The sequence below is a fragment of the Tenrec ecaudatus genome, chromosome 2 (assembly GCF_050624435.1).
Source record: "Tenrec ecaudatus isolate mTenEca1 chromosome 2, mTenEca1.hap1, whole genome shotgun sequence".
NCBI classification, from domain to species: Eukaryota; Metazoa; Chordata; class Mammalia; order Afrosoricida; family Tenrecidae; genus Tenrec; species Tenrec ecaudatus.
In genome coordinates, this window is record NC_134531.1 from 196,858,032 (window position 1) to 196,882,603 (window position 24,572).

Below are 24,572 nucleotides of genomic sequence, written 5' to 3' on the forward strand. Positions count from 1 at the left end.
ATGAGTCATTCTATTATATTTTATCTTTCCATATCAGTTATGGGGTTTATGATGCTAGTCACTTAAAATAATTAATGAGTGAAAGATCTGAACATACTACTTTCTTAATCATTTTGCACTAATTATCAATTTAGAACATTTTTGGAGCAGTACTAATAATTTCTGAAGACTTTAGTGTAACCGATACCATTGTATCAAGAAATGATAAATTCATAGTGAGTTAAAAGATAAATACTTATATCAGTAAGTTAAAAAGTTTGTGAAATTATTATTCTATATATGGTTGTCACTATTTCATATCTATTGGCCAATATTACTCTCTCAACATATACTTAGCATACATAAACATAAACATTTCTATATTTACTTCAAGTTTATGCTTTTATACACAAACATAACATTGATCAGAAAGGATACATTCCAGAAATTAAGAGCTCTGAGGGTTATGGGTAAGGCTGTTAATTTCCAGGTTAGCCATTCAAACTTCCTAGTTGATCCACTGGAGAAAGATGAGTCAATCTTCTCCTTTAAAGACTTCCACTCTTGTGAACCTTACATAGCACTGTTTTGAGACAGAATTGATTTCATGGAAGTAGGTTTTTGGTTGTGTAATGGTTATTGCGCTTAACTGTTAACACAAAGTATGGGAGTAGTAATCCATTGTTCACTATGTTGGAAAAAATACCTGGCATTTGACATCTGTAGAGACTGGAGCCTAAGAAATCTTATGGGGCAATTATAGCCTGCCCTCTATGATTCCTGTGACTCATGATTGACTTGACAACAAACAACAACAACAACAACAAGTGCTGGAGTTTAGAAGTGATGAATCTGCCTGGGTCATTATATGTACATATTATCTTAATATGATATGTTATATATTATATTTATATAATATTCATCCCTACATGAATGTCTATTTGAGTAGTTTAGAAATTTGATAATGATAAAATGTTATATAATAACACATAGAGATGAAATTCTTGAGAATGACTTTTCTAGTTCTGACATTTGCTAGCAAAATCTCTACAGGATACCACATTTACATAATATAACCATACCCTGGGTATTTTATACTTTGTTTTCCAATTTGGGGGCTAATAATTTTCAGCATCTTAAAGAATTGTTGATCTAATTCAATTATTTTATCAACCCTGTTGTAAAAGATAAGGATACAATGCATTGTCAAAACTCTAATGTCTGTCCTTTATGTGGGAACCTATTCCCAGTACTTTCCTTACAGCTCTCACCACTTCCTTGTTCCTTAGACTGTAGATGATGGGGTTTAACATAGGGGTGAGAATGTTGTAGAACAAGGAGACAGCCTGGCTTTGCTCTGCTGAGTACATGGCTGGAGATACCATGAGAACAATAATGCCTGAACCGAAAAAGAAACTTTCCACTGTGAGGTGGGAGGACCAGGTAGCCAGGGCCTTTTTCTTGCCCTTCTTAGATTTCATATGGAAGACACTCAAGAATATGAGGCTGTAGGAGGCCAGAATGAGTCCAAAGGGAATGAGGAAGAACACTATTCCCATGATGAATAATATCATTTCATACACAGAAGTCTCCTCGCAGGAGAGCTGCAGGACAGCTAGGAGTTCACAGAAGAAGTGGTGAATCTCTCTGGAGTCACAGACTGGTAAATGCATAACATATGCTGTGTGGACTAACGCATTTAGAAATCCCGCTGTCCAGGCAGAAACAACCATGTGCAGGCAGACTCTGGGGGTCATAATGACTGAGTACCTCAGTGGTTTGCAGACAGCAATATAGCGATCATAAGACATCAGAGTCAAGAGGATACATTCAGAACCTATTATGTTTATGTACAACAGCATCTGCACCCCACAGGCTATCTGTGAGATAGTTTTCCTATCCACCCAGAAGTCATTGACCATCTTAGGAACAGTGGTGGTGATGAGAACTATATCCATGAGAGAAAGTTGGCTGAGAAGTAAGTACATGGGAGTGTGGAGTCGAGAATCCACCCAAATTAGTAAGAACAGGATGGTGTTTCCAAGGAGAGAAATAATGTAGCTAAGAAAAATGATGTACATAAGAAAGCTGGTATTTCCCATATCAGGAAATAATCCAAGGAAAATGAAGTCTATGGTTGATGTGTCATTTCCTTTTTTCATGTTGATTTTAGAGTTGTGTTTGTTTGGGAGAATCCAGTTAGAGTGTGAGGGATGTACATTTCTCATTGCATATTGTTCTTAGGTCAGTTGGCAAATACCCATTGTATTTCTATATCTGAAACCCAATAATGAAACATTAGTTTGTGTGTATTACTTTAAAATTTAAATAGGATAATGTATTAAAAGTATCAAAGATCAAATCAGTTCAAACTTTCAAGCTCATTGTGCTCAACAAACTCACTAATTTTGAAAGTTGAAAAAATGACTTAATCTATGAGTTTCAGTTCTGTCATCTTTAAAATTATAGTGATAATCATGCTCGCACCCATTGCTGTTAACACAGCACAGCATGTTGAATCATTTCTCCCTTTTCCTTCCCCCAAATTTATCATAATAATAAATGTACGATGATTTTACTTACATTCAATTTAGTTTCTATGCTGTTTTCCAGTCTCCAAAAGTCCATCTTGCATGTTTTTTTTTATATATTTGATGTGCAATCAATAGTTGCTAAACACGTCGCTGCCAAATCCCTGTCTTCATTTGGATATATTTAATTAATTATTATTTTGGAAAAATTTGAATTATGTCATTAATCCTGTAGAAATATAAAATTATCTGTTAACTAAATTACATTCAATGGATGTAGACTATAGGAAATTGTCACATTTGACCAATTTATGCCATAATAATTTTCACTGCTGACAGACAACTACAACTTTCAAAGTTCATTCTATACAGTTTTTATATTCTAGGATATACAGTATAATTTGATTACTTACTGCAATGCTATTTCAAAATGAAGTAAATTTTGAATCAATCAAATCTAGGTTCCCAAAGATAATGATTAAAATAGTCTGATTATTACAGAAACATATTACCAGGTAAAAGCATGTTTTTTATGGCCAGTTTCTTCCTGGCTTTATCTTCTGCCTTGTGCACAGGATGTGTACATGTGAAAGGTTAACTTGCTTGGGTAGAAGATAGGATATTTCAATCCTTATTCAGCTGAATAGTGAAGATTTAATATTAATTTATGTGAAGATCAGAAATGTGATAACCAACACACAGATTCCCAAGGTCCAAATGATTGGTGAGTCTGTCTTATGGGAATATGGTCTCTTGACTTTAATTAATTTGAATTTCAGAATAAATGGTTAAATTTTCCTTCTCCATAAAAGCTTTTAGATAATATTTTGTAGCTTCACTCGTGGGAGTCTATGAGAAACGGGTGTTTGTTTTGCTTTGGATTTATTAACTCTACTTTTACATTTTTCCCTCTCACTAGAAACCAAAATAAGCAGTACTTTAAAAATCACAAATCCCCTTATCTTCTTAAGTCATATTAGTACATTCATTTTAAATAATTATTTTAGGACATGAAGATTAATAATGTATAAGATTCAATATTTGACAGACTATGTAAATATGTGGAAGCAACTGAAATATATTTCGTTGAATGTACACTATACATATTTCATATACATTATAGATATATTTAAAATTAGGGATGTAAACAGAGATCTTGTTCTCATTTGGATATTTATTTTGGTATTTTTTTACATTAAATAATAAAATACGAGTCTTTATCAAAACAGCGTTGGTAGACATGTTATAGAATAAAAATTGGAAATTTAGTTGTTAAACCAGTTATTGTTTGAGTGCCTCCTCTATGTGGAAATATAAATGATTTCTCAGAATTGACTTAAACCTTTTTATAGTAAAAGAAACTAACAGGGTCTAACTAATTCCATATAGTGATACTTATAGAAAAAATTAAAAATAGTATGTACCATCAAAATAAAACAATATTTGTAAACAAAATTAAGGGGAAATGAAGTCTTTAAAAAATCAGGATAATTAATTTTATTTGGGATTTACTAATGAATCATCGAGAGGAATTTACTAATTTATTTCAAAATCATTTTATTTGGAGCTGATACAGCTATCATAGCATTCCATAGCTCAATCACCTCAAGCAGCTCCCGTTTACCCCCCTGCCCTCAGTGTCCCTCCCAAGAACTCTAATTCTACTTGTTGTCTCTATAGGTTAGTCAACCCCGCAATTCATATACAAAAGCCAGAGAAACTTATAACAAAAATGGAAGATAGGTAGCCCCAATGACAAAATACATCAGAGACAAACCCTAATATGGATGTGGTCAGGGGGAAATTACAGAAAATGTTGGAAAGCAGATCAGGCCCAATGTGTATCAGAAGGGTTATCGACTGACAAGGTAACAAGTCTCTTCCCATCGCTCTAGTACAGATAGAGGGAAATGATCAGAGGCTTCTGTCCGGTGTAAATCTCACAAAAATAGCTTTGGCCTTCACTGTCATCTCTAGCCTTTTACAAACCAGAATCTCACAAATTAGGATCTGATACTATTTCCTCCTTCATCTTTGGATTATATGATGCACATACAATATATGTACATATATACTATATATATGTACATATATTATACACATGTGTGTATAATACACACATATTGTACATACATGTGTACATATATTATACACATATATGGTGTGCACATAGGGTATATATAGGATATGTGTATATACAGATATGTGATGTACATATATGCTAAATATGTACATCATATATATGATGTATAAATATGCTTCTTCCATGTGAACTTAGTTGACGTTTCAGTTAGATGGCTGCTTGTTTGGAAACAAGCCTTCAAGGCCCCATTGCTGTTTTATCTCTTATCTGGGCACTGTCTGATTTGTCCACCACACTTTTTAATAGAACCCATATCATCTATGTTCCCTTCTTGAGGGCGAGTATCAAGCATGGCCTTGATATAAGAACTAATTGAGCTTTTGTTATTTATTTATTAAGAAACCATTTTATTGGGGGCTCTTAAAACTCTTGCAAAAATCCATACACCAATTATATCAAACTCATTTGTACATATATTGCCATCATAATTTTCAAAACAAGCTCTTCCTACTTGAGTCCTGTATTAGCTCCTCTTTGTTCCCGTGCTCCCTGAGATAGTTAAGGTATAATGTGCCAACCTGGCCAATACACATATGTGGGATTAATCGAAGGACAGAGAGATAAATGGCCAGTCAGTGAACCTCGCCTTCCTGGTTTTCGAGTCTCTTGCTCTCTGGTGGTCGGACCAAGGTGCAGTTGCCTTCACCAGTTCCATGCTTTAGTTGGCAAGGCTCACTTCCCGCTAGACATCCCTGAGAAGAAACCACATGGACTTACCCTGATGCAGTCTTGGATGCTGGAGAAACCACGTGGGGACCCCTGCCAGCACTGGGATGCTTATACCACCACTGGATTAAAAGATTGTCTGCCCACTGCCCTGTGATCCTCCTGCATTTGGTGCCATTGTGTGTGTTTTGTGACTGTGAGGATGACTTTGCAGATCAGTGTTGAACATATGGGCTCAGTTGGATTTATGGGCTTGGACTAGACTGGGTGGGAATGCTTTCTGAATGTACTTTATATAAAATTTACCCTATATATAAAACTCTCTCTTATACATATATGAGCTTCTGTGGATTTTTTTGACCTCTCCCTCATGGTAGTTTTTCTTCTTTGACTCTCCAGAGGTCTGTTAAAGTCACACTGTTTTCTAGGAAGAATATGGGAAGTTAAAGTTTTGACTATTTTGTTTGGTTCTAGTCTTTGGTTATTCCTGTTTAAAATGTCAAAAATGAATGTGATTAATGTATATTTTGAGCTCAGGGGTAGAAATTACCATTGGAATTTCTCAGAAACCATGCTGCTATGGAAAATGGTTGACAGAAGGCAGAATGCCAGACAGAAAGCCTGGACCTTGTTTACTGCTCTCAGAGACCTAATCCCATATTTGTGTATAAATATAATAGTTTAGATAAGGATTTAGACAAGCTAGATAAGGATTGCAGAAGACTGTTTTAAGAATTTAATTTGGTATCTGATTCTACTTTTGTTTATACTAATTTCTTCTCCTTATTAGAGATAAAATGATTTAAAGAAATGTTTACTGGGAAGTATGAAAATAGAGAGCTTGTAAGCCCACTTGCCTCAAGCCATTATTTTGATTTTATTTTGGGTTTAGGATATACCTGAAAGGAAGACTTCAAAAAGATTAGCCCCACCCAGTGCTTTGGAGTAGTCAGAATATTAGAAGGCGAAGAGACATGCCAAGTGGCTGCTGACAGATCAATGAAAAAAAGGAACTCTTTGGATTTGAAGTTTGAACTCCAGTGTTCTTTGTCAGAAGCTGTAAAATTGTGGAAGCATGAAGAAAACGCCTCTCACCCCTGATAAACAATAAATTATTATTATTTTCATATCTTACACCATCAATTGTCTTTCTTTACCAATGTTTTGTTGTTCATCCCATTGGGGGTGGGGTTATACATTGATCATTGTAGAGGGTTCCCCATTACTCCGCCTCATCCTCCCCAGCTTGCCCTCATCCTCATAGTATTGCTACTCCAATTACTGTTCCTGAGGGATTATTCTGTCCTGTATTATGTGTGCCAAGAGCTCTTATTTGTCCCATTTTAAGGTACAATTTGTAAGGTAAAACTATGGTCATGAAAGCGAGGGTGGGAGGAAGCATTAAATAACTAGAGGAATGTTGTGTGCTTTGTTAGTGCTATACTATACCCTGGCTGACTCGTCCCTTCCTTGTGACCCTTCTGTGATGGGAATGACCCATTGTCTAGAGATGGGCTTTGGGTCTCCCCTCTGACTCCCATCATTTGCATCAATATATTTGTTTGTTTTGGGTCCTCTGATGCCTGTTACCTGATCATGTTGACACTTCATGATTACACAGGCTGGTGTGCTTTTTCTATGTGGGCTTTTTGCTTCTTTGTTAGATAGTCACTTGTTCATCTTTACACCTTTAAGACCCCAGACCCTATATTGTTTAATAGTTGAGCACCATCAGCTTTCTTCACCACATTTGCCTATGCATTAATTTTTATTTCAGCTATTGCTTTGGGAAGGTGAGCATCACAGAATGCCAGGTTATTAGAACAAAATGTTCTTGTGATGAGGGAGTTCTTGGTAGAGACCCAATGCCCAACAGCTACCTTAATACTTAATATTTATCTAGAGAGACATTATAGTGCATGACTCACACCAGGGAAATGAATTTTTAAGTTTATTAATGTTATGCTGTAAGAATCACTAATTGTATGTCAAAATTCATGTAAATTTAATATTATAGATGGTTTTACAATATTTACTGCATAGTGAAACTCATGGACTTTTGAGTAAACATGAGAAATTATGTCTCTCCCTCATATAATAATCTCTGATGTAATATATAACTATCTATGACCCCTACCTGATAATGTAAGTGTAAATGGCCATGGTGAAATATTTAGTGCTCATATTATTTCTTACATTGTGTCAATGTGGGCTCACTTGGATCTCTAACAGTTTAGCTTCAAAAAATATGATATATGTATATATATACATATATATATATATACATATATATATATATACATACATACATATATATATATATATATATATATATATATATATATATATATATAGCAGGTTTAACCTACGTCCAACATACTTCCTTGACTGAGTTTTGGTACAAGCAAGAAAGCCTCCTTTGACTTTCAGGGATTTTTGGTATCTGCCTCTGGACTCTGCATTTGAATGGATACTTACTGACTTCTGGTTCTTGGGGTTTAAGTTGCTGTCTATCACCTGAAATGATGTCACCAGATTCTGCAGCCTGTGGATTAGCCGAATCCTCAAGACAGACACCTAAATTTTGTATTTAGGACCTAGGAGCACCCATAATCATGTAAATCATTTATTTAAAATTTTGTGAGTTTTATGAGATGTTGTTGCAAATTTCAGGACCCAGAAATGTGAGGAAATATACTAAGGTATACACTCCCAAACTTACTTGACATTCTGTCCCCTTTCATTATTCCAATTATGAGGAATTTGCCAATGCAGAGTCAGGCAGCAGTTGAAAACAAGCTGCCATTTTGAGTGAGAAAGATGGAACTTTCTGCTTTCATAATGTGTTACACTTCCAGACACCCACAAGGGAATTTCAACACTGTCCTACAGGGTCACTATGGATCGAAAGTGACTTGATGGCACTGAAAGAAAAGAGAGACCTGTGAATAGAAGGGGAACGTTGTCACATACTCAAAACCCAATAAATAGCTGCAGGGCATTGTCATATACAGTGGCGAAACTTAAGTCTCTCATGTCAACAGGAACTTAAATACTGATTGAGGAAGAGCTGCCTTCTCAAATTCCAGTTGACCATAATGACATGGATGGGGAGTAAAGCCTTCAGGACATTTATTGCTGGTCGGACATAATTCAAAATAAGAAGGAATGGAACCAACCATCTATTAATATTTGGAACTTGGAATGTATTAGGCGTGAATTGAGCAAAATTATAAGTCATAAAAAGTGCAACAAAGCACATAAACTTTGATATTCTAGACATTAGTGAACTAAAATAGGTTGGTATTAGCAACTTTGAATGAGAAAATAATAAACATATTCAAGAGGAATGGCATCACATTCATAGTAAAAATAAAGACATTTCAAGATCTACCTGAAGTGCAGTGCTTTCTGTGATAGCTGCCTATCTGCATATAAGGAAATCCAATCAATACAACTATTTTTAAAATTTATGAACCACTAAAACTAGTAATGCAGAAATTTGGGGATTTGTAGAGGCTGAGTGGGGGTTCCAAAGCTCAGTGAACTAAGATCTGAATCTTACCCCACCATTTGCACCCGAAGTGAATCCCTGAGGACCTGGGATTGCCACAGGAATTAGGCAGACCCCAGCTGCCCACACTGCTGTGAATTGCCATGCCCTGGCTGGCTGCAACATCCTAAAACTCAGCCACCCAGCAGAGGCTCATTTAGCAGCCATTTAATACCCCAAACGGCCTGGAGGAACCCTCCTCCCATTGGTGCCAATTGGTGGAGCCCTCCTCCAATACCAGCACTTTCCTTTCTACCTTTTCCCTGCCTGGCATCCCTCTGCTTTCTAACTGATGTGACTAGGCCCTGTTTCTCACCTAACTGCCTGTCCACACTGTGTTTAGCTGGGAGAATAGGACCCCAGCCCCCGGAAATCTGTATTCCCATGCCTGCTCTAGCACATCCCTTCAAACCAGGACTTGCACAGCTGGAAACAGCTGCTATGGAGGCCTTAGGGTTGCTGGCGTGCAACAGAGGCTGACCTCAGTCTGACGACGGAGGGGGGCCATCCAATTCCAACTGTCCTCCAAACAACAGATTCCTGACAGGCGTGGGTGAAAGTGAACCCCAAAGGGACAAGGGTGAAACACAAACCTTCAAGGTAGTTAGCTACAAGCAGCCTGCAAAAACATTAATATGAACCCCACAAAGAGAGAGTATAGGGCTCCCTGACTCGCAGGAAAATGGCACTGGGTTCCTCCAAAATGACATGTAAACAAGCTGACTGAAAAGCCTCAACAAGAAAACAGGAGAAATAAAATGCAATGTCAGAGGATGACCTGAACCTAACCACTGTCATAGAAGAGGAAGATGTTGATCTGCCACAGAAAGAAATCTTCAGAATGCTGCTTAGAGTCAGACAGGATATGAAGGAAACAATCCAGAAAAAGGATGGAATGATAGGAGATAAAGGCTACTCACCAAAGGGAAATACAAGAGCTAAGGGACAAGATAACAAAAGCCAGGAGAAAATTCAAAGACTTCACCAAGAGACATGAGGAGGGAGAGAATCACAACAGTGACATGGAGGATAACTAGTTAGACTTCAACAAATTATTAGAATAATTGGACTACCAGAACAAGACATAACAAAGAAGTCAATGGCCAAAACAGTGAGGGAATTCTTAAAGGAAACCTTCCCCAGCTTAACGAATGAAAACCATGCAAACATTCAGGAAGCCAAAAGAAATCTAGCTAGACTAAACCCCAAAAGAAGTCCCCAAAGCATGTAATAGTTAAAATCCACAACTTTGAGGAAAAGGAGAAGATCATGAGGCTCTAGGGATAAAAAGCAGTCACTTATAAAGGGACCCAAATAATATACTCAGACTTATCAGTGAACACTGTGAAGAAGAGGAGTGAGTAGAGTAAAATATTCTGAAAATTGAAGGAAAATAACACAAACCCAAGAATACTCTATCGAGGCTAATTACCAATTAAGGTAAATGGAGAAGTCAGAATCTTCCCAGACAGGTTACACTCAAAGAAGATGTTAAATGAAACCCAGCCCTACAAAAGATCCTTGTGGATCCAGTATGGGCAGAAAAACAACACTCACTGACCACAAACAAGAAAACACCACCACAAAAAAAAAACAAAACTCCACCCAGAGGTCAACAAAGAGAAAACAGCACTCAAAATAGCATTGGCTCAATGGTGGAAATTAGGCAATAAAGTACCACACAGACACAGGTGCACAATGCACTGACAAGAAATGGAAGTAAGAAAGCACCCCAAATACAAAAGGTACAAGAGGACTTCACCGAGTCCACAGATGGATGTAATAAAATTTTTTGTGTAATCATCTTTTTAATTTATGATGTCACCAGTTTTTTTCTTATTTATAATATTTGCTTTTCCTCTTTATTTTCCTTTATTAGGTTTGCCTCTTGTATAACAATTTCTAAAAATAATTTTGAAGAACCAACTTCTTGTCATATTTTTCTATATTAAAATTTTTTCAATTCACTGATTTCTATTATTTATTATTTTTTCAAGTATCTATTTTGTTCTTGTTCTAATAGTTATAGATGCTGTGTTAAAGTGTTTAATTCTTCCTTCCTTTCTGATGTGTGCACTTATTGTTATAAAAAACTTTTCAGTACTGATTTTACTGTGTCCTACATATTTTATTGTCTGTAATTTAGTTCTCACATTTTAAAGGAATTTTTACATTGTACTCTTTTATATCTTTAATTACCCAGTGGTTTTTTACGTAAAATGTTGTCCTATGATATTGCTTTCTATTATTTATTTCTAATTTTATAACATTGTAATCTGAAAAGACGGTTTGCAGTATCTTTATTGATTTTATTGTACTGATACTTGCTTTGTGGCCTAACATGTGATCTATTCTGGAGTATGCCATATGTGCCCAGAAAAAAATGTATATTGTATTGTTGCTAGGTGAAATGTTCTGGACATGTCTAGGAGAGCAAATTGATTCATTATACTATTTAATTATTTTATCTTTGTTGGTTTTATTTCTATTTAATCTATCTTGGCTCAAAAGTGATGTAGTAAAACTCCTAATATTATTGTATTACAGTCTATTTATCTCTACAATTCTATTACTTTGATTCACATATTTTGAAGGACTCTCACTAGGTGCATAGATGTTTGTTATGGATATATGTTCTTGTTTATTTGTGGTTTTCATCATTATATTATGGCTTTATACTTTGATTTCTATTTTGTCAGGAATAAATGTTGCTACACTAGCTCTATATGACCATCATTAGCTTGATATAGGTATATATAAATGTAGATGATATAGATATTCCATCCTTTGGTTTTTATTCTTATTTTAAATAGTTTATTGGTTCATAATCAATTCAATACACTAATTTACAATTCAGTCATATCTAGAAGAATTGTACAATCATTACCACAATCAATTTAGGACCCTTAATTCTTTATTGTCCTTCTTGTTATTAGCTCATTTCTCCCAAAACTCCCTTGCCAGACCCCAAAGAAACCATTAATCTAATAATTGTCTCTATAGATTTATTCATGCTAGAGTTCATGTCTTGAAAAAAAACCCCAAAGAAACAAAAAAGTTAACAGTAATAAAAAAATTAAAAATATAAAAACCCTAATTAAAAAGGAGGCACATGAGAAGAAAGGAATGATTCTGTACAAGTGAATAATTCAGGTACAGTGCAATGGAGGTAGCCTACATTGCACCGATATCGCTCTCCCAACACAGATTTTAAAAATTGTTACCACAGGCTAATAAAAGACATTATTATTGGAAGATTGTTATGCTCAGGGGGATGATTGATAAGACTCTATACCATAAATTAACAAGGAAGTTTTGAAAGGGAGCCAAGGCGGATTAAAAACAAAGAAGCACACATAGATCCAGGAACAGGTATTGGGCTTTCAATAAATCCTAGCTCCAATTTAAAGAGCAATCAATCAATTCTTACATCATGGCCCTCCTTAATCCCCACCCTCCACCCCCCAGGAAGAGAACACAGAAAATATGGGTGCTATAGCAAAATGCGATGACAAAATGAGAAGGTGCTCTGCTATTAGATAAAATTGTGTCTGAGGTCTTAAAAACTTGTTTCCAAACAAGCAGCCATCTAAGTGAGATGTCAACTAAGTCCACATGAAAGAAGCACACCAATATCAGTCACCAAAGGTTGTAAATCATGTACTCTGATTTCGAAGTAGAGAATAGAATATGAGGTTAAATTGTGAGAATCTAGTTTGCAGAAGTATGTAGATGACAGTGGGAGACCAAGATACATTTGTGGGACCTACATAGGAAATAGGCATCCAGTGAGTTCCCTCAATCCTTAATAGAGGGATCGGAGGAAGGTGGTTAGTTACCAAATTGAGTGCATTGGAGAGATGACTATATAACATCAAAATGATGACCCTCATTTGAATGGTTAAAACCTTGTCAGTTGATCCTACTTCTGATGCATGCTGGACCTGATCTGGTTTTCAACTTTTTCTGTATTTTTAGTTTGTGCACAATTGGGTTTATCTCAGATGTATGCTATCGGGGGTCACCGTCTTGAATTTTGTTTTCTGTTTTTCAATTTATGAGACCCAGGACTGATGAACCTATAGGGAAAGAAAGTAGAATAAAGTTTTTTTTTGGTGGGGGCAAGGTGGGTGCATATAGTGGATGGGGAGCTAATGTTAAGGATTTCAGAAAGGAAAAAGATATTTTGAAACTATGGCAGCAATTGTACACTACTGCCTAATTGAACCATAAAATGGTATGCTATTTTTATTAACTCCCAATAAAATAGTTTTGGTGAAAATAAATAAATAAATTATTAAAAAATAGAAAAACTTTAAAATGTGTCATATGATAAGATGTTAAATTTTAAGCTAGCTGAATCTGCCATACTCCACGATGCACTCTGCATCACAGCGATGGTGTTCACATCCCTGGTCTGTGTTCAAAGGAGATTCACTAGAGACTTAATCTATGTGTATTTCACCTTCATTTATTTTATAAAACTGATACAACTTTTAAATGGTCAACAAAGGGATCAAATAAGATACCACTTTTTAACCTAATTGTACCTATTGTAATTTCCTCTCTAATATTCCTTCTGGTTACAAGGACTATGAATATCAAATCCTTCTGGTATGGTCTCTAAAGCATGTTTTGTGGCTCAAAAAATGAGGATCTAAAGTCCCAGTATTCTATAACCCATGGACGGTGTCACCAAGGCTGGATAGAAACTGGGTCAAATATGTAAAATTAGGAACTTTATACCAGGCATTTTCTCCCCATGGGTTACTATAAGCACAGTTAAACATCAACATTGAGCAGTCATCCCGGTTCTAATGACACCAAATTTCACCTGCAGTTTCTCACCATCTCTGCTACACCCTGGCTTTTCAGCTTTCCTCACTTCTTTCTGATTTCTCACCTGAATTACCATTTATATCCATAGTTTCACCAGCAGTCTCTTCTCATCAATCTAACTGCTTCTACATTGCAGGTGTCTTTTGGAGCAGCAACCCCACTTCTAGTTCCAATTCTGTCTTATGTATCTTGTGCCGTTAGACCAGAAGAAACACAAGTATTTAGCAAAAAGCATTTACCAATGAGGTTTTAACAAACAAATTTATTTTCTCATTATTCAAGAAGCTAGAAGTAAAGTCATAGAGCCAGATGGAGGGGAAGATTCATAGTTTAGATTGAAGGTCCTTGTTTTCTTCCTGCATTGATAGGGCGTACATTTATTGGAGGCCTCTTTCTACCTTACCATTGATTTCCTCTGGAAGATAGGAGGTCTTCAGCGCAGGTACCTGGGTACAAAACTACCCCTGCTCTGGGCTCTTTCTTCTTAGTAGCATGTCCCCCTCTCTCCGCTCCCTTCTGTCTCCTTTTACCTCTTGTAAGAAAAAGCTGTTGCAATCCACACTCATGGGAACTCCCTATAAACTTACTTCAGATCATAAGTGAGACAAGATTGGAACCCACCCTTCACCTTATTTTTAAAATATTGATTGGTTTATCACAATAGATGATATCTGTGCTAGTCCATATTTTTAGAGCTTCATTCAGAACTGCCAGCCACTGAGGATAGTCACTCAAATTGACTCAGAATTTGTGAGGGGCCACATTCAATCTATGACAAACATCTTTGATCAATGTTCAGTAATGCCAACCAGGCACCATCCAGTTCTTCTGATCTGATAGCAACATAGGTAGTTATTTCTGGAGGTAAGCAGACACACATTTCCTTTGCCCCGGTTGTTGGCATAGTGGGCTATGTGTTGGACTGCTGTAAGACTATGTAGAGACTGAGTCTTATAATACCAATTGAATTGGTTCATGATGCTATGAACTGCAGAAGACATCTTATATACAAAAGGGATAGTCCAAGTTAGGGCACCGGGGTCTCTGCAGGATAGACACTCCAGAGCGTTGTGCTTTATTCGAGGCAAGCTTTAATACCTGTTCGGCAGGTAGCCTGAAACTTGTGGCAGGATTACACAATGAGACATTTCAATATGCTTTGATGGCTTACAAAGAAACATTAACATATCAACCAGGTTATTCACAGACTGGAGGGACAATGATGTTGGGAACATAAGTTTCCAGACTGCCGTCTTCTGAAACCTTAATCAGTGAACAGGAGGCATGTCTGTTTATTTTAAGCAGAGTGACAGGCCAGTCATTGCTTCATCCGCTCCCATAGCTGAGCCATAAACCTTCTCCCACAGGCCGTGAACCAAGGAAGGTGCTGGTCTTGTCCCCTTTTCCTGAGGAGCAAACAACTTTACACTTATAAAGCTGCTAACTGAAAGGTCAGCAATTCAAATCCACCAGCAGTTCTGTGGCCGGAAGATGAGGCTTTCTGTTCCTGTAAAGACTCACATGCTCAGAAATTCACAGGGTAGTCCTACTGTGTTCCTTTGTCCTTTAGGGTCTCTATGAATCAATGGCAGGGAGTTTGATTCTGGGCTTTGATTTCATTTTAATTGATGCCTAGTGCTAAACCACGGATGGCCACTTGCTAGTTTTCCTGACTAGAAACTATTCTCTTCACTAGGAAGTAGTGCAGAAGCACTGACAAACAATCTTGGATTAATTGTTTGGGTGTCTGAGGATTTAATTAGTAAATATTTATTTTTCGCTTCTTTTCTCCTTCTGCTTCTGGTTTATTGCTTTTTATTGAGTATTTCTTCCTGTCTGGGTGAGTTTATTTCATACTAAATGTTTCTTAGGTGTTTATTGTTCTTGGGAAAATTGAAGGTGTCCCTGGAGCTCAATTCATATGGACTTGAACTAAGATGATTGGCTCAGTCTTAAGGCAGAGCATCAGTATCAGATTGTGGGCATTTTTTTGCAGAATTTATCTTCTCAGAAAACCACAGGCACATTTCCACCTGGCCCTGTAGGGTTGCCATGAGGTAGAATTAACTCAATGGCTGTGATGTCTTTTTTTTTCTTCAAAAAATTTCTTTATGAATCTTCACAGAGAAGATAAAAAGATTAACTCCTAGGTATTCTGTATTTGTGTTGAAGGATATTGTATGAGGGTATTATTAGCTCCTGGGTAGACCTGAAAATCTTAAAAAAAAAAATCTAGTGATGGAGTTGGGACCCAATGGAGATGTCTGAGGGGCCTGCCCCAATCCCAATTATATGGACAGCTTCCCCTCCCCCCATATGAATTTATTTCAGAGGACAGCACTGAAGCTGCAGCTCAGGGAGATGGATATGTCTGATCAGAGAACACAGGAGCAATTGAAAGGAGAGTAAGAGAGAGTGGAGCACATCTTGGCCCACCAAGACTTGATGATAATATTCCCGCTCAGAGCAGCCAATCCACAGAGAGGATCAGATGGCCGGCACCACTATGAGACACAACATCCCTCACTGACCCATAACCCTACAGGGGAAAACACTGGAGACACAGTGTGGGAATTGTGCCTGATCTGATCCGACCACACAGAGGCAAAACACTATGGGCGTGCAACTGTGCAGCAAGGGGGACAGAGCAACGGAGTCCCCATCAAATTCCAAAAATTGACTTTGGGGTCAGGACTTGGCACCCCATCAGACGCAACCAGAAAACAGTCCTAAAGGCCAACAAACAGTCCTTGAACTAACTACAAACTTTTCTTTTGTTATTGTTGCTGTTGTGTTGTTTTCCTTTTGTCATTGGCTTTTTGTTGTTGTGTTCTTTTGTTGCTTGGTTTTGCTCTGTCTTGTTTTTGTGCATGTTATTATCTCTGCAGGTCTCTCTAAATAAGATAGTTTGGATGAACAATCAGGAGGAGAAAACAACAGGACCCGACAGTTCTGGCGGGACATGGGAGAGGGGGAGGTGGGGGGAAGGAAGTGGAGTTAACAAACCCAGGGACAAGGGAACAAGTGATCCAAATCGGTTGTGAGGAGGGTGTAGGAGGCCTGGTAGGGTTGGATTAAGGGTCATGGGATTGAAAGGAATTACTGAAACCCAAATGAAGGCTGCATATTATAGTGGGGCAAGAGGAAAGTAAAAGGAAATAGAGAAAAGAACTAGGAGGCAAAGGGCATTTATAGTGGTCCAAAGAAAGGCCTGTACATATGTGTTGTGTATATATATATATGCACATATTCATAGGTTTAGTATTAAGGTAGCAGATGGATTTTGGGCCTCCAATCAAGTACTCCCACAATGTAAGAATACTTTCTTCTATTAAACTGGCATTCCATGATGCTCACCTTCCTGACACAATGCTCAACTTCCTGATACAATCGCTGAAGACAAATGGGTGCATAATCAAATGTGATAAAGAAAGCTGATGGTCCCCAGCTATCAAATATATTACATATGGGGTCTTAAAGGCTTGAAAATAAATAAGCGTCCATCTAGCTGTGAAGCAACAGAGTCCACATGGAAGAAGCACACCAGCCTGTGTGATTATGAGGTGCCAAAGGGATCAATTATGTGGTATCAAAGACCAAAAATCATATGAGGGGGAATGCAGAGTGGGGACCCAAGCCCATCTGTAGGCAAATGGACATCACCTTACTGAAGGGTCATGTGGAGGAGCTGAGCCAGTCAGGGTGCAGTGCAGTAATGATGAAACATAGAACTTTCCTCTAGTTCCTAAATACTTCCTACACCCCACCCCACTATCATGATCCCAATTCTACCTTAAAAATCTGGTTAGACCAGAGGATTTACATTGGTACAGATAGGAACTGGAAACACAGGGAATACAGGGAGATGATCCCTTAGGACCAGTGGTGAGAGGGGCGATACTGGGAGAGTGAAGGGAGGGTGCTGTCGAAAGGAGAAACTGTTTATAGGGATTTACATATAACCTCCTCCCAGGAGGATGGACAATAGAAGAGTTGGGGAAAGGGAGATGTCAGACAGTGTAAAATATCACAAAATAATTATTTATAAATTATCAAGGGTTTATGATGGAGGTGGGAGCTGGAAGGGAGGGGGAAATGAGCTCATGCCAGGGGCTTACATGGAGAGCAAATATTTTGAGAATGATGACGCTAATGAATGTCCAAATCTGCTTTATGCAACTGATGTATGCATGCATTGTGTTGAGTTGTATAAGCCCCCAATAAAATGCTGTAAAAAGTTCTACAGTTTTATTGCTATATCTTTCACATGTTATATAATTCAATAGTTCAGTAGTATTATGAGAGCTCTACAATCAACTTTAGGACACTTGCTTCTTTCTTGTTCTCATTAACATTAATAATCCTTACGTTGTTAGCCCCACAGTTCAGGCCTGCCTTCAAACAGAGCGGTAGATTTTGATTCCTAAAGTCCTCTGGAACTGTGTACGTAAACTGCCTCTTCCATTCGTGGTTAACTTATCAAACAAATGTCTAATTATGGGCTTACCAAGCATTCTTTGATTGGTAGTTTCTTTTCTAGCCAACATTTCTTGATATGATGAGTCATTCTATTATATTTTATCTTTCCATATCAGTTATGGGGTTTATGATGCTAGTCACTTAAAATAATTAATGAGTGAAAGATCTGAACATACTACTTTCTTAATCATTTTGCACTAATTATCAATTTAGAACATTTTTGGAGCAGTACTAATAATTTCTGAAGACTTTAGTGTAACCGATACCATTGTATCAAGAAATGATAAATTCATAGTGAGTTAAAAGATAAATACTTATATCAGTAAGTTAAAAAGTTTGTGAAATTATTATTCTATATATGGTTGTCACTATTTCATATCTATTGGCCAATATTACTCTCTCAACATATACTTAGCATACATAAACATAAACATTTCTATATTTACTTCAAGTTTATGCTTTTATACACAAACATAACATTGATCAGAAAGGATACATTCCAGAAATTAAGAGCTCTGAGGGTTATGGGTAAGGCTGTTAATTTCCAGGTTAGCCATTCAAACTTCCTAGTTGATCCACTGGAGAAAGATGAGTCAATCTTCTCCTTTAAAGACTTCCACTCTTGTGAACCTTACATAGCACTGTTTTGAGACAGAATTGATTTCATGGAAGTAGGTTTTTGGTTGTGTAATGGTTATTGCGCTTAACTGTTAACACAAAGTATGGGAGTAGTAATCCATTGTTCACTATGTTGGAAAAAATACCTGGCATTTGACATCTGTAGAGACTGGAGCCTAAGAAATCTTATGGGGCAATTATAGCCTGCCCTCTATGATTCCTGTGACTCATGATTGACTTGACAACAAACAACAACAACAACAACAAGTGCTGGAGTTTAGAAGTGATGAATCTGCCTGGGTCATTATATGTACATATTATCTTAATATGATATGTTATATATTATATTTATATAATATTCATCCCTACATGAATGTCTATTTGAGTAGTTTAGAAATTTGATAATGATAAAATGTTATATAATAACACATAGAGATGAAATTCTTGAGAATGACTTTTCTAGTTCTGACATTTGCTAGCAAAATCTCTACAGGATACCACATTTACATAATATAACCATACCCTGGGTATTTTATACTTTGTTTTCCAATTTGGGGGCTAATAATTTTCAGCATCTTAAAGAATTGTTGATCTAATTCAATTATTTTATCAACCCTGTTGTAAAAGATAAGGATACAATGCATTGTCAAAACTCTAATGTCTGTCCTTTATGTGGGAACCTATTCCCAGTACTTTCCTTACAGCTCTCACCACTTCCTTGTTCCTTAGACTGTAGATGATGGGGTTTAACATAGGGGTGAGAATGTTGTAGAACAAGGAGACAGCCTGGCTTTGCTCTGCTGAGTACATGGCTGGAGATACCATGAGAACAATAATGCCTGAACCGAAAAAGAAACTTACCACTGTGAGGTGGGAGGACCAGGTAGCCAGGGCCTTTTTCTTGCCCTTCTTAGATTTCATATGGAAGACACTCAAGAATATGAGGCTGTAGGAGGCCAGAATGAGTCCAAAGGGAATGAGGAAGAACACTATTCCCATGATGAATAATATCATTTCATACACAGAAGTCTCCTCGCAGGAGAGCTGCAGGACAGCTAGGAGTTCACAGAAGAAGTGGTGAATCTCTCTGGAGTCACAGACTGGTAAATGCATAACATATGCTGTGTGGACTAACGCATTTAGAAATCCCGCTGTCCAGGCAGAAACAACCATGTGCAGGCAGACTCTGGGGGTCATAATGACTGAGTACCTCAGTGGTTTGCAGACAGCAATATAGCGATCATAAGACATCAGAGTCAAGAGGATACATTCAGAACCTATTATGTTTATGTACAACAGCATCTGCACCCCACAGGCTATCTGTGAGATAGTTTTCCTATCCACCCAGAAGTCATTGACCATCTTAGGAACAGTGGTGGTGATGAGAACTATATCCATGAGAGAAAGTTGGCTGAGAAGTAAGTACATGGGAGTGTGGAGTCGAGAATCCACCCAAATTAGTAAGAACAGGATGGTGTTTCCAAGGAGAGAAATAATGTAGCTAAGAAAAATGATGTACATAAGAAAGCTGGTATTTCCCATATCAGGAAATAATCCAAGGAAAATGAAGTCTATGGTTGATGTGTCATTTCCTTTTTTCATGTTGATTTTAGAGTTGTGTTTGTTTGGGAGAATCCAGTTAGAGTGTGAGGGATGTACATTTCTCATTGCATATTGTTCTTAGGTCAGTTGGCAAATACCCATTGTATTTCTATATCTGAAACCCAATAATGAAACATTAGTTTGTGTGTATTACTTTAAAATTTAAATAGGATAATGTATTAAAAGTATCAAAGATCAAATCAGTTCAAACTTTCAAGCTCATTGTGCTCAACAAACTCACTAATTTTGAAAGTTGAAAAAATGACTTAATCTATGAGTTTCAGTTCTGTCATCTTTAAAATTATAGTGATAATCATGCTCGCACCCATTGCTGTTAACACAGCACAGCATGTTGAATCATTTCTCCCTTTTCCTTCCCCCAAATTTATCATAATAATAAATGTACGATGATTTTACTTACATTCAATTTAGTTTCTATGCTGTTTTCCAGTCTCCAAAAGTCCATCTTGCATGTTTTTTTTTATATATTTGATGTGCAATCAATAGTTGCTAAACACGTCGCTGCCAAATCCCTGTCTTCATTTGGATATATTTAATTAATTATTATTTTGGAAAAATTTGAATTATGTCATTAATCCTGTAGAAATATAAAATTATCTGTTAACTAAATTACATTCAATGGATGTAGACTATAGGAAATTGTCACATTTGACCAATTTATGCCATAATAATTTTCACTGCTGACAGACAACTACAACTTTCAAAGTTCATTCTATACAGTTTTTATATTCTAGGATATACAGTATAATTTGATTACTTACTGCAATGCTATTTCAAAATGAAGTAAATTTTGAATCAATCAAATCTAGGTTCCCAAAGATAATGATTAAAATAGTCTGATTATTACAGAAACATATTACCAGGTAAAAGCATGTTTTTTATGGCCAGTTTCTTCCTGGCTTTATCTTCTGCCTTGTGCACAGGATGTGTACATGTGAAAGGTTAACTTGCTTGGGTAGAAGATAGGATATTTCAATCCTTATTCAGCTGAATAGTGAAGATTTAATATTAATTTATGTGAAGATCAGAAATGTGATAACCAACACACAGATTCCCAAGGTCCAAATGATTGGTGAGTCTGTCTTATGGGAATATGGTCTCTTGACTTTAATTAATTTGAATTTCAGAATAAATGGTTAAATTTTCCTTCTCCATAAAAGCTTTTAGATAATATTTTGTAGCTTCACTCGTGGGAGTCTATGAGAAACGGGTGTTTGTTTTGCTTTGGATTTATTAACTCTACTTTTACATTTTTCCCTCTCACTAGAAACCAAAATAAGCAGTACTTTAAAAATCACAAATCCCCTTATCTTCTTAAGTCATATTAGTACATTCATTTTAAATAATTATTTTAGGACATGAAGATTAATAATGTATAAGATTCAATATTTGACAGACTATGTAAATATGTGGAAGCAACTGAAATATATTTCGTTGAATGTACACTATACATATTTCATATACATTATAGATATATTTAAAATTAGGGATGTAAACAGAGAACTTGTTCTCATTTGGATATTTATTTTGGTATTTTTTTACATTAAATAATAAAATACGAGTCTTTATCAAAACAGCGTTGGTAGACATGTTATAGAATAAAAATTGGAAATTTAGTTGTTAAACCAGTTATTGTTTGAGTGCCTCCTCTATGTGGAAATATAAATGATTTCTCAGAATTGACTTAAACCTTTTTATAGTAAAAGAAACTAACAGGGTCTAACTAATTCCATATAGTGATACTTATAGAAAAAATTAAAAATAGTATGTACCATCAAAATAAAACAATATTTGTAAACAAAATTAAGGGGAAATGAAGTCTTTAAAAAATCAGGATAATTAATTTTATTTGGGATTTACTAATGAATCATCGAGAGGAATTTACTAATTTATTTCAAAATCATTTTATTTGGAGCTGATACAGCTATCATAGCATTCCATAGCTCAATCACCTCAAGCAGCTCCCGTTTACCCCCCTGCCCTCAGTGTCCCTCCCAAGAACTCTAATTCTACTTGTTGTCTCTATAGGTTAGTCAACCCCGCAATTCATATACAAAAGCCAGAGAAACTTATAACAAAAATGGAAGATAGGTAGCCCCAATGACAAAATACATCAGAGACAAACCCTAATATGGATGTGGTCAGGGGGAAATTACAGAAAATGTTGGAAAGCAGATCAGGCCCAATGTGTATCAGAAGGGTTATCGACTGACAAGGTAACAAGTCTCTTCCCATCGCTCTAGTACAGATAGAGGGAAATGATCAGAGGCTTCTGTCCGGTGTAAATCTCACAAAAATAGCTTTGGCCTTCACTGTCATCTCTAGCCTTTTACAAACCAGAATCTCACAAATTAGGATCTGATACTATTTCCTCCTTCATCTTTGGATTATATGATGCACATACAATATATGTACATATATGCTATATATATGTACATATATTATACACATGTGTGTATAATACACACATATTGTACATACATGTGTACATATATTATACACATATATGGTGTGCACATAGGGTATATATAGGATATGTGTATATACAGATATGTGATGTACATATATGCTAAATATGTACATCATATATATGATGTATAAATATGCTTCTTCCATGTGAACTTAGTTGACGTTTCAGTTAGATGGCTGCTTGTTTGGAAACAAGCCTTCAAGGCCCCATTGCTGTTTTATCTCTTATCTGGGCACTGTCTGATTTCTCCACCACACTTTTTAATAGAACCCATATCATCTATGTTCCCTTCTTGAGGGCGAGTATCAAGCATGGCCTTGATATAAGAACTAATTGAGCTTTTGTTATTTATTTATTAAGAAACCATTTTATTGGGGGCTCTTAAAACTCTTGCAAAAATCCATACACCAATTATATCAAACTCATTTGTACATATATTGCCATCATAATTTTCAAAACAAGCTCTTCCTACTTGAGTCCTGTATTAGCTCCTCTTTGTTCCCGTGCTCCCTGAGATAGTTAAGGTATAATGTGCCAACCTGGCCAATACACATATGTGGGATTAATCGAAGGACAGAGAGATAAATGGCCAGTCAGTGAACCTCGCCTTCCTGGTTTTCGAGTCTCTTGCTCTCTGGTGGTCGGACCAAGGTGCAGTTGCCTTCACCAGTTCCATGCTTTAGTTGGCAAGGCTCACTTCCCGCTAGACATCCCTGAGAAGAAACCACATGGACTTACCCTGATGCAGTCTTGGATGCTGGAGAAACCACGTGGGGACCCCTGCCAGCACTGGGATGCTTATACCACCACTGGATTAAAAGATTGTCTGCCCACTGCCCTGTGATCCACCTGCATTTGGTGCCATTGTGTGTGTTTTGTGACTGTGAGGATGACTTTGCAGATCAGTGTTGAACATATGGGCTCAGTTGGATTTATGGGCTTGGACTAGACTGGGTGGGAATGCTTTCTGAATGTACTTTATATAAAATTTACCCTATATATAAAACTCTCTCTTATACATATATGAGTTTCTGTGGATTTTTTTGACCTCTCCCTCATGGTAGTTTTTCTTCTTTGACTCTCCAGAGGTCTGTTAAAGTCACACTGTTTTCTAGGAAGAATATGGGAAGTTAAAGTTTTGACTATTTTGTTTGGTTCTAGTCTTTGGTTATTCCTGTTTAAAATGTCAAAAATGAATGTGATTAATGTATATTTTGAGCTCAGGGGTAGAAATTACCATTGGAATTTCTCAGAAACCATGCTGCTATGGAAAATGGTTGACAGAAGGCAGAATGCCAGACAGAAAGCCTGGACCTTGTTTACTGCTCTCAGAGACCTAATCCCATATTTGTGTATAAATATAATAGTTTAGATAAGGATTTAGACAAGCTAGATAAGGATTGCAGAAGACTGTTTTAAGAATTTAATTTGGTATCTGATTCTACTTTTGTTTATACTAATTTCTTCTCCTTATTAGAGATAAAATGATTTAAAGAAATGTTTACTGGGAAGTATGAAAATAGAGAGCTTGTAAGCCCACTTGCCTCAAGCCATTATTTTGATTTTATTTTGGGTTTAGGATATACCTGAAAGGAAGACTTCAAAAAGATTAGCCCCACCCAGTGCTTTGGAGTAGTCAGAATATTAGAAGGCGAAGAGACATGCCAAGTG

General features: G+C 36.7%; 2 protein-coding genes across 2 annotated transcripts; both read right to left on the minus strand.

Moving 5' to 3' along the window:
- Positions 1–1,193: 1,193 nt before the first annotated feature.
- LOC142440287 (olfactory receptor 2M5-like) lies at positions 1,194–2,141 on the minus strand. The gene has a single exon (XM_075542766.1). It carries the CDS (start codon positions 2,139–2,141, stop codon positions 1,194–1,196), a length of 948 nt encoding a protein of 315 aa, XP_075398881.1.
- Positions 2,142–19,462: 17,321 nt separating this feature from the next.
- Positions 19,463–20,410, minus strand: LOC142440288 (olfactory receptor 2M5-like). Its single transcript, XM_075542767.1, has one exon. The coding sequence runs from the start codon at positions 20,408–20,410 to the stop codon at positions 19,463–19,465; it is 948 nt and encodes a 315-aa protein (XP_075398882.1).
- Positions 20,411–24,572: the final 4,162 nt, after the last annotated feature.

Excerpts from the sequence above, each read along its gene's own strand:
- LOC142440288 (XM_075542767.1), bottom strand. The coding sequence starts at position 20,410 with ATGAAAAAAGGAAATGACACATCAACCATAGACTTCATTTTCCTTGGA.
- LOC142440287 (XM_075542766.1), bottom strand. The coding sequence starts at position 2,141 with ATGAAAAAAGGAAATGACACATCAACCATAGACTTCATTTTCCTTGGA.